Source organism: Zootoca vivipara, chromosome 1, assembly GCF_965207765.1.
Source record: "Zootoca vivipara chromosome 1, rZooViv2.hap1.1, whole genome shotgun sequence".
Classification (NCBI taxonomy): Eukaryota; Metazoa; Chordata; class Lepidosauria; order Squamata; family Lacertidae; genus Zootoca; species Zootoca vivipara.
Genome location: NC_142582.1, coordinates 121,834,636 through 121,848,441, shown reverse-complemented (window position 1 = coordinate 121,848,441; position 13,806 = coordinate 121,834,636). Strand labels below are relative to the sequence as shown.

The 13,806-nt window shown below is 42.0% G+C and overlaps 1 protein-coding gene across 1 annotated transcript in view; it reads right to left on the bottom strand.

Moving 5' to 3' along the window:
• Positions 1-13,244, bottom strand: part of ASPG (asparaginase) — a 63,070-nt gene extending 49,826 nt beyond the window's left edge. The window contains exons 1-3 of the mRNA XM_035105031.3: positions 12,854-13,244; positions 6,092-6,221; positions 4,912-5,023 (exon numbers count right to left, since the gene is read on the bottom strand). Of these exons, the coding sequence (XP_034960922.2) occupies positions 4,912-5,023; positions 6,092-6,221; positions 12,854-13,097 (486 nt within the window). The 5' untranslated portion in view covers positions 13,098-13,244. The remainder of the gene's footprint in view (positions 1-4,911; positions 5,024-6,091; positions 6,222-12,853) is intronic.
• Positions 13,245-13,806: the final 562 nt, after the last annotated feature.

Here is a 13,806-nt window from a genome sequence, read left to right as displayed (position 1 = left end):
ACATACAAACACTGCCATTGTGAGACAATTCTGGTTTGGTTTTTTAAGCCAGAAGAACAAACCAGACTTATTAAGATTTATGTATATATACCACCTCTCCTTGGAGATACCGGTACTCTAGGTGATGTGCCTAGGGAGGGATTCAACATCGCACTAAGGTAATCTATTCCATCAGGGCAAGCATTTCTATTTGCCAGATGGAACAATCACCCCTCTCTTCCCTCCACATGCTGTTTTGGGGGTTCTCTTGGACCCCCTTCTGAGCCAATTACTGGAAGCACAGGGTAGAGAGAAGTCCCATTGCTCAAGCAGAATGCCTTGTGCAGAGCTTCCATTGCTGGGACTCAGTAGTAGAATCCCACCCGTAATTCTGTCCTCCCCATTTCATTCTCACAACAACCTTGCAAGGTAGGTTAGGCTGGGAGACAGTGACTGGCCCAAGGTTACCCAGTGAGTTTCATGGTCTCGCAGGTCCTAGTCCAACAATCTAAGCACTACACCACACTGTCTTATATTACCGAGGAGGCAGGCCATGTGCCTAACAACAAACAAAACAAAGCAAAAGACTGTACCAATGGAGCCATATTTATTTGTTTATTCCTATCTCGCATTTGAATGTTTCCTTCCAGAGAACCTCTGACTTGAACATAATTAATTGTTAAAGAATACAGCCAACAGAAAATGAAGTTCTTTCAGTAGCTAATTATGAGAAAATTCAAAGACCTGTTCTTCAGTGTATACATATTAATGATGTGTCCTTAACCAGAGGAAGACTGCTAATTAAGAAAAGCTTAGCAGTTGCTTTAAAACAGGAATGTTAACATATGCAAATGAGTCATATGGTCTGATTTCTTTGTCGCCTCTTTTAGTTGGGGATTATACCATTTACAGGAACAGATTAAGCAAACTGGGGCCATTGTAATAGTACATACCAGGAGGAAGCCCCAGCATCCAATCTCAAGAGAGGCAAAACACTAATGTAAGGCTGCCCTCTTCTGTCCAAAAGATGGCATGGAGCAGTGGTACATCGGTTTAAGAACAGTCCAGTTTAAGAACGATTTGGTTTACAAACTCCGCAAATGCGGAAATAGTGTCTTGGTTTGAGAATGGTCATAAATCTGACATCAGGAATTGAAAGACAGAGAAGCCAGTAGGAGAACACTTCAATCTTCCAGGACATTCAATACAGGACCTCAAAGCAGCTGTCTTGTTACAAAAGAATTTCAGAAGTATCGACTTGAAAGAGAAGTTGCTGAATTACAACTTATCACTAAACTGAAAACTATAGAGATACTGTATTAGATTCCTGTCTCATTACATATGCTAATCATCTGCATACTACCGGTATCCCTTGCTTTTTCCTTAGGACTAATTGCAGTTGTTAACAGTCATCAACAGGTTTACCATACCCATTTAGTCAATCACCCATCTCCTACTACCCTCCTGATAAAAACCCCACCCCATCCTCCCACTATATATATGGGTCTGGTGACTTCTGTTTCAGTGTATCTGAAGAAGTGTGTATGCACACGAAAGCTTATACCCAGAACAAACTTAGATGGTCTCTAAGGTGCTACTGGACATTTTTAATAAATATATATATTTGGTTTGAGAACTTTACCTCGGTCTAAAAACGGAATCCAAATGGTGGAAGGGCACCAGCGGCAGGAAGCCTCATTAGGAAAAGCGTGCCTCGGTTTAAGAGCGGTTTTGGTCTAAGAACGGACTTCCCGGAAAAGATTAAGTTCGTAAACCAAGGCACCATTGTATATTCATTCTTATGAAATGTATAGACATTGGGTGCAGGTTACTTGAAAGTCCTCTGTTAATGTAACAGCAAACATAATGCCCTCCAGATGTTACTGCACTACAGCTCTCATCATTCGTGACCATTGTCCCTGACCATAAGCAAGGCTTGCTAGGGCTGAGGACAGTTGTGGGGCAGTAATATCTGGAAGACATGATGTTAGCTATCCCCGATTTAGCAGATCGAAAATTCCAGGGCAGTGTAGAATATATGAAGTTGCCTTATACCTAGTCAGATACATGGCTTATCTAGCCCAGAACTGCCCACTCATTGCAGAGCTTTTAGGCATAATCACAAAAATGCAACACAAGTCAATACTTCTGTATATAGAGAGCTGCCATACACCATTGAGTCATACCACTGGATGCATCTCACCTAATACTGCCTACTCTAACAAGCAGCAACTCTTGAAGGTCTTCAGCATAAAGCTTTCTTGCTGCCACAGGTCATTTGATTAGAGATGTCAGGAACGGAACCCTAGACTTTATGCATGGGAAGCAAGTGCTTTACCAATGAGCTATGAGTCCTCCATTTCTCATCCCACTGAAGTGCTAAAAAAATTGATTATGTTCCTCTCCTCAATAACTGAAGGCCAAAATGTTTTGTGCTCCAGAAAAATCTAACTGGCATTACCATGGATATACCTTGCGGGGAAGAAGCCAAGAATTAAATATAAGATATTGACTGATGATAAGCAAAGAGGAGGCTTCTCCCTGCCTGATTTTAAAATCTACTATGAAGCAGCTGCCTTTTGTTGGTTGAAAGAGTGGTTTACATTGGAAAACGCTGATATTTTGGATTTAGAAGGTTATGACAATGTTTATGGATGGCATGCAAATGTATGGTATGATAAGGTCAAAGCCCACGGAAGCTTTAAAAGGCATATAATTAGAAATTCATTGTTTAAGGTTTGGTTCAGATACAAAGATTTATTAGAAAGGAAAACACCTAATTGGATTTCGCCCTTGGAGGCCAAGGCTCGTAAAAGGTTAAATATGGAGACTGGTTGGTTGAAATATAGAGATTTATTGACTCAAGATGGAGACCAATTTAAGTTAAAAACATATGAGGAGTTGAAAGGTAAACTAGATGATTGGCTCCAATATCATCAGATAAATGAAGTGTTTAAAATGGATAGAGTAATTGGTTTTCAAACAGAGAAGTCAAAGGTGGAAACAGAATTGTTAGAACCTAAGACGAAAATACTTTCTAGAATGTACAAATTGCTGCTAGAATGGCATACAAAAGATGAACAAACTAAAAATGCTATGATTTTGTGGGCGAAGGATGTGGGACATAACATTATGATGGAGGATTGGGAAAAGTTGTGGAAGGAGAATATTAAGTTTACTGCGTGTAGCTTATTAAAGGAGAACATAATGAAAATGATGTATAGATGGTATCTTACACCAGAAAAGTTAGCAAAGATTTACCACAACAACGACAACAAATGTTGGAAATGTAAGAAAGAAATAGGTTCATTTTACCACATGTGGTGGACATGTCCACTAGTGAATGACTTCTGGAACAAGATTTACAATGAACTTAAGAAAGTGCTAAAAGGCACATTTGTTAAGAAACCAGAGGCATTCCTAGTGGGCATCGTGGGGAAGGAGATTCCTAAGAGGAAGGTATCTTTTTTTATGTATGCCACTACAGCAGTGAGACTTTTGATTGCTAAATATTGGAAGCAGCAAGCATTACCAACGATTGATGAATGGCAGATGAAGATGATGGAATTTATGGAACTGGCGGAGATGACCGGACGAATCCGCAACCAGGGAGAACAAGCAATCGAAGAGGAGTGGAAAGATTTCAAATTGTATTTAAAAAATTATGCTAAAGTAATATTTTAGAATAGAAATTAAGTGGTAAATAAAACTGTGGATTAGTTGAAGAGGTTATTTAGAATAAGAAAATAAGAAATGTAGTATTAAAGGTGATTATTAGAGGTAGAATTTGCTACTTAGAAATGTATTTAAGAACCACAGGGACGGGAACCCGAGGAGGTCCCAATCTACACTGTGATGAAGATAAGTTATATAGTTTTCTATTTTCCTATTTTGTGTTTTTTCTTTCTATTTTCGTACTCTGTATTTTTGTATTTTGTATTTTTGTCTTCCCCTCTTTTAGTTTCAAAATTTTGTAAATTCCTTTTTTTCATTGTGGAAAATTAATAAATATCTATTAAAAAAAAATACCATGGATATACCTTGCAGTGCTCAAAGCTGCATTATGCCTCCACCTTGTGGTCAAACGGATTTTAACTGGAAGTTGAAATGGCAAGATGAAAAACGGTGATGTGTTGCAAGAAACACAAACCAGAACTATGCAAAAGAAAACTGATTGCATTAAAGTTACATCAGACTTTTCCATGGACAATCCTGTGAGCAAGATCCTAGATTCCAGTTAGATCCTGTTTACAGATTGATCCTGGAAACTTTGGATAGAACCAAAACTCAGTCTGGATTATGTAAGGACTGTTGCTGTTGCTCTAGCAAAGTGGTCATGAGATTGCTTCAGAAAATCATCCATTGAGGAGCAAATCCTATGTTGTAATAAGCTTTAAAGGTGTGCATGTATTTTTAAAGGGGGGTAAAATGGAAACAGCATGTTATTGTGAATATATTTTTTTACTAAAAAAAACACCATTCATGTGCTTCATTTGCTGGTCAGTGATGAAGATTGGTAAAAAACAGCATGTGTTGAAACATCCTGCCAGTTACCCTATGGATACTGAAAGTGGTTTCTTTTTGTCAGCATGTAAACTATTCTAGGCTGTTGGGATCACAATGTGAAAGACAATGGTTGTTTCCAAAGTAGTGCTAAGTTGCTAAGTAACTCCCTGCATGAGGACTTCTGCATATGGAATATGACTCCCCTCCCCACCTCGCTCTCTCCATGTGCTCCCCTAGATAACGTTCTGACAGTTCTCCCAACCCTTCGGATCAGATCTGGAGATGATGCAGGATGCACCCAGAGGAGAGGAGGAGAGAAGACCCGTTATGAAAGCGAAAATTGTTCTGCTCACAAAATTTATTTAGCTGACTATGGCTCAATATTTTTTCTGTGATGAACAGCATTACAAGAATAATCCAGAATACCTCAAGGAGACTGCCAATCTTGTCCCATTCAGCAGGAGTCATGTTTGAAGAATCAAGCAGTGGAGAAAGTTCCAGGATGGTGTAGATAATTCTTTTATTTTGTCTAGAAATGCTGTCAAAGGGAAAAAAACCTTTTAATGCAATGAACTATTTTAGTTGCACCCCCTTTTCCACTGGAGACCTGAAAATTGGGCTGTGCATGGTAAGAAAGCCTGCAAGAGGATTTTTTTGCTATCTGAGGAAGTTCACTCTGTGACACAGATTGAACTTCATAATCTTCTCTTCCTATCTGATCTGATATTCTATTGAAGAAATCTTAGCCAGTTGAAATATTGGTCAATTAAATCTGCATCCAGTTACAGACCTGCTTGTGGGCTTCCCATAGGGGCATGTGGCTGGCCACTGTGAGAACAAGATGCTAGACAGTACAGTCATGGACCTTCTTTTGTTCTTATGCATGTAAAAAAAAAAGGTCTAAAACCAAAAGTAGCCCTTTGTTCAAGATGATATGCACACAATGCAGCAGGTACCATCTTAGAAGAAGCATTCCTTCATGTGTAAGACAGAAAGAGGAATACCTCTTCTAACACAATCTGCCAACCAGTTTTTGGAAATAGGTGTTTTAATTACTACTCTCAGTGGTATGCTGTTATAAAAAAGATAATCAAATTCCCAAGGTACTTTTCTAATGAACAGCAAATCTGCTGTCCGTTAGAGAAAGTTACCTGCTGAACTGAAGGTTGGTTAGCAAACACTCTCTGAATTTTCTGAGTGTCTGATATGATCCAATGCAGGGAGTAAGATCGGATTTTTGCAAGCCAGAGCTGCAGATTAATGAGAAAAGCTCTCGGATCTAGGAGAATTAATCAGTACACAGTGCAATCAAAATTTGGACCAAGTAAAAGTGTGCATGAACCTCAGTCAACCCACTGGCTTCTTAGATTTCATCACCCAAACAGTTTCAAACATCTCTCCAACCATGAGGGTTTGAAATTTGCCTTGAAAAGAAATGAAATCTGAGATGTTCAGGAATCTGATTTCTGACGCATGTCACATCCTATGCTACTTCTGTGCAGCGGCTTATACAGAGCCCTAACAATCAGGTAAAAAGCTAAAAGCACATGCTATTACACAGAAAGATTCAGAACTCTAAGGAAACTCTTCTTTCCCTAATACATACGGAAGCACCAAGGTGTCATCTCCAAGGTGAAGGCGGGAATACAGATTAGTTTCCTTGGCATATGTTGCATCATGAAGAATTGGGATCTTCTTCAGGGCCCCTGCGAGCATGTTAGCCTCAGGAGCAAGGCCTGAGAAAACAGGAGAAAGAAAGGAAAATTTGAATAAAACAAAATGTTCATTAATTTCTTATCTGACAGTTGAAGTTCCATATCATCTGCTCAAGGTATATAAGAAAACTGGTTTAAATTCTACAAATACAGCATAGGCTTCAGATTTTTTTGCTTTTTTATTTATTTAACAACATTTTGCTCCACCTCTCCAAAACATGTATGAAATCGCTTACACATATACAAATATTAAATAAATGACATAAAATAATAAGAGCATGGCAGCAGCAAAAACAACAACAACCCAAAACCTCTGGATAAATGCCTGCAATTTTTATTTATTTTATTTTATGGCTTAGAAGCCATCTTGGCAAGTATGGTAAGCATATATTGATTGATTGATTGATTTAGAAAGATTTATAGACCACTTGACCACAAAATTTTCCAAGAGGTATATAACCTTTCTATGTGAAATATACAATTTAAAAAGAATGAATAACAAATAACAAGATGTCAATAATAACAGCAATCTCAGACACTATAAAGGCTGGTTCCTAGAAATGTGGCACTAATTGCATGAGTTTAAAACTTGTATACAAATTTGTGTACCAAAAATTAGGCACAGATCATGTTCATACACTCTTAAATTATATCTTAAATTGTCCATCTGCCAGCCCTTATGATGGCAAAAAGACTTATACTCCAAGGCTGGAAGGACAAACACCCATCATCTACTACTCAATGGTCTGAAGAGCTCACTGCCTTTTCTGTTTCAACACAGCTTATAATTGTGGTTTATAAACATGGTATCATTTAGATATGGACTGCCTATATTAATTTGTGGCTTCAGGTGTTTCCCTAACACCCCCACAAGAGCCAATTTTGGGGGCACACAGGAAGCAAAAGCCCCATTTCACAAGCAGATATCATTGCACAGAGCATCTGCAAAACAGGTCATGTTAAGTGAATCTTACGCTATTACATTTAAATTTGGATGGAATAATCGTGTTGTTAATGTCAGCTGGTAATCTATTTTATTTTTATTTACTTTAGTTTATGTTATGTTTGGGGGGAAATATTTTTAAAAATAAGATTAGACATAGCTGGCCCATATGACCAGGATGCAGGTATTCATGTAGGACAAAAGCTAAAGTCAAGGTTAGAGGTTTCTAAGAGAACACTCCCTAAAAGGGATGGGCTTGAGCTGCAGGGACACCCAACTTCACCCACTTTGCCACATTTCACTAACATCTGAAGTGTTTGCTAAGGGCAGTGCTCACAATAAACATGACACAAGCAGCTGTTGCAATCCTCTGCCTAAATTGAAAGGAAACAAGGAGGGTAAAGCTGCTTGAAAACCTCTAGAGGCAAGTATCAAGCGTTTTGTGGGGGGGGGGGGAGGTTATTGTCTGTAAACAGAAATAAACAATTTGAATGGTAAACTGGGGAATATGTGTGTTTCAAATCTGAAATAACTAAAGTCTACCTGCAGTCTTAACTTCCATAGAACTCATACATGGAAAATGAAAGTTGGATCAAGAAGCTAACTGTTTATTAATGATTGACATATAAGCCCTTGGGAAAAGACACATAAACATCCAGATCGGTTCCAGTGCAGATAAAATAGCTATTTCCTTAATGTATTACAGATCGAGTAATCTGTGATGAAAAATGCAGATAAGAAAAACAGTGTAATGGCCCAGTCAAATGAATGTTTATATTTAGGATAATTGCCATAAGCAGTGATTTTGAGCACATTCATGTGCTGGAATTAAAGGAGCTGAGAACAGTACATACTATTTGCAACTGAAAAGAACCTGAAAAATATTGGAGAGAGAAAATACATTTTATTTTGATTTTTCCACTATTAAAATGTGAAAACAATTGAGAACATGGCTTAACTTGTTACATCCAGGGATACATCTAGAAATGACTGAAAATTGACAGTACGTTCTTTAATGCAAAATGAATTCAGTGGGAAAGTACGGTATATTACAGAGCATTCAATGATTCACATCTCAAGTCATCCTTATGACACCAGCAGTACTACCTCCTTACAAGAAGTGCAAGTTCTGAGAACGTGGAGGTGGGGAAGGAAGTGGCAAACTGACAGAAACTCTGCACTTTTATTTTCAATAGATGCAGCAGATGCAGGTTCGGTTTCCAGCTGTCTTGCTACACATATGCTTTGTTCCCGACTGATGAAATACATAATGTAAATTGCACAGCTAAGACCAAAGAAACCTTTCCCATGATGTACAGGATCCAGATGGTGCTATACATTTAGAGTCCATATGACTCTACCTATATGCTTCTGAATTATTATTATTATTATTATTATTATTATTATTATTATTACCGTGTTTCCCCTTTTTTAAGACGTAGTCAGAAAGTAAGCCATGGCAGCATTTTTTTAGCATTAGTGAAATCTAAGACACCCCCAAAAAATAAGACATACCTCCATGCGAGACCGCCGAGCGCCCCAGCCAGCCAGAGGGGCCTGGAACTGGCTGCTGTTGCTGCAGCGAACGCATGGAGCGCCCTGCAGCGCCTGGCCTCTTCTTTTCTTTTCTTTTTTGGGGGGGCTGCCCGAGGCCTGCCGTCCCGCCACCAGAACCGGCGGCTGCAGAGCAGAGCGCTCCGAAGCAGCGAGCGCTCGGAGCGCCCTGCAGCGCCTGGCTTCTTCTTTTGCGGGGGGGGGAGCTGCCCGAGGCCTGCCCCCCGCTGCCGGAACCGGCGGTCTGCAGCGCCGAGCGCCCGGAGCGCCCAGCAGCGCTGGGCGGAGCGCCGAGCCAGCAGCCTGCTGCCTCGGTGCCGCGCAGAGCGCCCAGCAGCACCCCGAGCCAGTGGCCTGGCCCCTCCGAGGAGGCCTTAAGGTACAAGACATCCCCTGAAAATAAGACACCGTGTGTTTTTTTGAGTAATAAAAGTTATAAGACGGTGTCTTAAAAAAGGGGAAACACGGCTACCCACCTGGCTGCGTTTCCTCAGCTTACATTCATATATATAACATACATAACAGAGGTGGGCAATCTGTGGACCTTGGCCTTCTTCCAAGCGGCCCCAGAATAGCCTCCCACATTTCACCATTCCTTGGAATTAGCACTTCATTGGGTGCCTCTGGGCCATAGCAATCCTGCAACCCAGAACGAAACCTGGAGGCAGGCAGGCACGTGCACAAGCTCAGAAGTCCAACCGTGCAGTACAGCTGCTTCTCCAAGAGCTTTCCATTGCAGCAGATAAGATGGACTAAAATGAGGTTGGAGTTGGGAAGCTCTCTTTTTTTGGAATTGTTGGAGGCGTGCCATGCCTGCCCGTCCTCCCACTGCATTTCTGGTAGGGCTTAGGCCCCCCTGTTCCAGGAATGGTTTTGTTAACTTCCCGCCAAGGAAGATTGTTGCTTACTTCTCTAAATTCCCTCTGATTCTCGAAGGGGGATTGAGAAAGGGGAGGAGTTTCATTGTGCGGGCATAAATCCTTGCCCTGTGACAAGCGCATTGGGTACCACCTAATGCTTTCCATGTCACCCAGGTGAAAACTGCCATCATTAATGACTCTCCTAGCAAAGTCTATTACAGAGACAGGACTACCAGGTAAAGAAGGCAAAAAGCTATTTTTTACTCACTTTGCTTTTATTTTCTCCTTGCCTGTGTTTTTAAATCCCTCTGTACTTCTATGCATTTTTTTAAATTGCCCCTCTGTGCATTTATCCCTTAAGATCATCACTGCCCCCTGTTGCATCCTTTCTCCCTCCTTCCCAAGGCCAGCCCAATATATTTTGCCACTTGAGCTGAACCACAAAATAAAGCTACTGACAAATGTAATAAATAAATACAGTGGTACCTCTGGTTAAGAACTTAATTCGTTCCGGAGGTCTGTTCTTAACCTGAAACTGTTCTTAACCTGAAGCACCACTTTAGCTAATGGGGCCTCCTGCTGCCCCTGGAACACGATTTCTGTTCTCATCCTAAAGCAAAGTTCTTAATCTGAGGTACTATTTTCTGGGTTAGCGGAGCTTGTAACCTGAAGCATTTGTAACCCGAGGTACCACTGTAATATAATGTAATATAATAGTAACTTCTCCCTTGTTAGTTTTCCTTATATTGATTGCACCAATCCACACCTACCCCATACAAGCTTTCATTATGAATCCTGTATTTTCAGAGTAATGTGCGATTAAGACTAATCGAAGGGTGACCTCTCTATTGCATATCCTTCTTAAAATTAATGAATGTTATCTTTAAAAACTTTTATGAATAAATGACCTCTGGTAGATCTCTACAATGGAAAGGAATAACGGATTTATTAAATGGAATAAGCACAAGCACAGTATGGTCCACTTCAGCACAAGTGATGTCATACTTAGGAATCCTGACTTGCTCTAAACTTGTAGGATCTCAATCTGTCTCATACAATGCGTGTAAACAGTTGAGTTTATCCTTCCTGAAGTAAAATATGAAATAAGATGATTTGCCCCTGTCCTGTTGCACCAAACTGCCCTGTTTTACAAAGAAATGGAGGCTACATACAAACCATACATTTAAATTACCCCCTAAATCCTGACAACTATAGTTTATTCCTCCCAGAGCTACACTTCCCAGCACCCTTAACAAACTATAATTCCCAAGATTCAGAGGTGTGCGTGGTTTAAGTGTATGGTGTGGACTTAGCCTGACTGAAGCATGGGATAATGTAATAAATATAGTTGTCATCTTGCAACCAATGCTCTCCAACGGCTAATAACAAGTAAACAGCACTGGTAGCAACTGTTAAAAGGGAAATGTAAGGAGTTTATCCATAGTGGAAAGAAAAAAGAAAAGAAATGGAGATGGCTCCTTCACGTAACGTCAAAAATACATAGGAGATCATCTCACAGAACTCCTAATGTTACATCTATTTTGGTCCTACATGGTAGCTTGATACCTCATTTCTGAATTAATAATTACTAATGTGGCTAAGCATACATCAAAGGGATGAAGAATTATCACCTTTTGCCACATTCTAGCAAACCTGATTTTGAAAACCACAGGACTTGAACAAACTCTACTTTCAAAATCACATTGCTGTACACAGATTGATCAGAATAGTTAAAGAGTGGCAGAAGGGTAAACATCCCACTTTTCCAGTCCCTGCATAAGTGGAAATGCTGCTCTACATTAACGGTGATCTGGAGAAAGGTGTGACCTTGTAAGTGCAGTTGTAATGCTCTTACATTCTGTGTTTACTAAACTATGTTCCATGGTTTCAAACTCACTAATTCAGATTAGCATCTCAACTTTGGCTGTAAACACACACTGAAAGGTAATGAAAAAATCCTTTCTCCCAACCAGCATTCACTTGGATGGGGATACGTTTTCCAACCAAAGGGCCGCATTCCCTTATGGACGACGTTATGGGGGCCACATGTCAGTGGTGGCCAAAGCCAGAGGAAAATAGGTAGAAAAGGCTTCCTCAACCTCGGCCCTCCATATGTTTTGAGACTACAATTCTCATCATCCCTGACCACTATAGAGGGCACCACATTGCCTACCCCTGACTCTACCATTTAACAGCTGGGGTTTCCACGAGCGCAGCTTTTTGCAACTTTGAATGCACAAGCTGCACGTCACCTAATTACTAAACAGTACATGAGCCTTCATGGGCATAGCCAGGGGAGATAGGGAGGAGCATCTGCCCCCCCCCAATCAATCAAAATCAATAAAATTATATAGCTAACTGAGCTTCTGCCCCCCCCCCCCAAAGGCCTGTCCCCCTAACAAAAATCCTGGCTACGTCCATCTGAGCCTTGTTCTCTGTGAACACACAGCTGGCTAGAGGAAGCCCTATGTGTGGGATTTCAGTTCTAGCTCAGGGAACTGGGCTACTTATTCCTTCATCCAAGCAGGTATTTGGACTTGTAGAATGGCTCACATTGTTCTTTTGTTCCAGTGACTACATAGACTACATGCATGTAGTCACTGGAACAAAAGAACAATGTGAGCCATTCTACAAGTCCAAATACCTGCTTGGAGGAAGGAATAAGTAGCCCAATTCCCTGAGCTAGAACTGAAATCCCGCACACAGGGCTTCCTCTAGCCAGCTGCGTGTTCACAATCCCCACCTCCCATGTGCTACCTACAACTCTGTACATCACATCGGATGGAGTGTTCTGCAATCCGCCCAAAGCCAGGTTAAGAGCAAATCCTACTCACGAATAAGTCTGGTTTGTAATGTTAGAAACAGAATTGTAGAGTTGGAAGGGAGCACAAGGGCCATCTAGTCCAATCCCTTGCAAAGCACTCCCCCCCCCATGGGGTACTCGAACCCACCACCCCAAGAGTCTCATGCTCCACCAGCTGAGCTATAGAAAATTATTTACTCCCAGGTAAAGTTGGGGGGGGGGAGGTGAGCATTGCTCTTTGAGGTACACTACAAAACTCTGTCGCTTTTGATGCAACAGGCTACCGGGTCAACCCCCCTGGAAACTGTGTCAGGCTGAAGTTCAACAGGTGGCCAACACAAGGGTGATGGGGAAAGCTTCACCTGCCGAATTCCCACCTGTCAGGACCTCTGCCTGATGTGGGGAAGGTGGCGCGGGGTATTTGTTCTCATAGGAGACACGCACAGATACAACCTGAATGGTGCCCTGCTCCCCACCAAGTTCACTCGCTCACCCTCCGGCTGAGGCACCATCCCGATGGTCCCTCCCGTGTTGATCACCAGCACACGCGCCTCGGCCCCGGCCCCGCAGCCGCCGCCGATCTCTAGGGCCGGAGCGCGCTCGGTGAACGACAGGACTCGGCCCAGGAAGCCGCCCGCCTGCTCTGCCTCTGCTGCCATGATGGTCTCTCTCCCCTCAGAGATGCCGTTACCTGGCCGAAAGGGCGAGCGGGTGCCAGAGACGGGCAACGTGCGCATCCATATACCGGCCAATGAGCGCCGCCCCCTTCCCGGGCTCGCCCGCGCTCATTGGACGGAGCCTGGACCTGCCTCCGCCAGCGGAGGGGAGTGGGGGGGGAAGTGTGAGACCACAAACACATACACACACACAGCCCCGCGCGCGCCAAAAAAGAGAGGCCGTATTAGGCCTTTGGGGTGCGCTGAGGGCAGGCGGTTGGCTTTGCGAGGGGTTTCCTAAGGGAACCTAAAGGGGCGTCACTCTTAACCCCTGAAAGCTGCTGGCCCGAATGGCTGACCAAGTGTTTTACCTCCACCACACTAGGCTGTCCCCTCAGCAGGGAGGGAAAAACAAAAGGCTGCAAGCGAGAAGTGGTTTATATGAAATATATATATTTCTCATATGTTTCTCATATGAAATGAAGTGTGTGTGTGTGTGTGTGTGTGTGTGTGTGTGTATAAAGTGTGTGTGTGGGTGTATGTATATATACTGTATATATATCACACACACAAAAACACAGACTTCGTGGGGGAGCAAAAAAGTGGTCATAGTTTTCCTCTCCGTCCTAATAAGCCCTCTTTGGTATAGAAAACCCAAAAAAATCTCTTTCTTTACCTCAGCCTGTCCTGAGGAATGAATGGACACAGTTTCCAGTTGGGGCTGACTGTGTGGGGGGGGGGGGATGTCTTTAATTGTTTCTAGAGATAGTGGGGCACCTGTATTATCGCA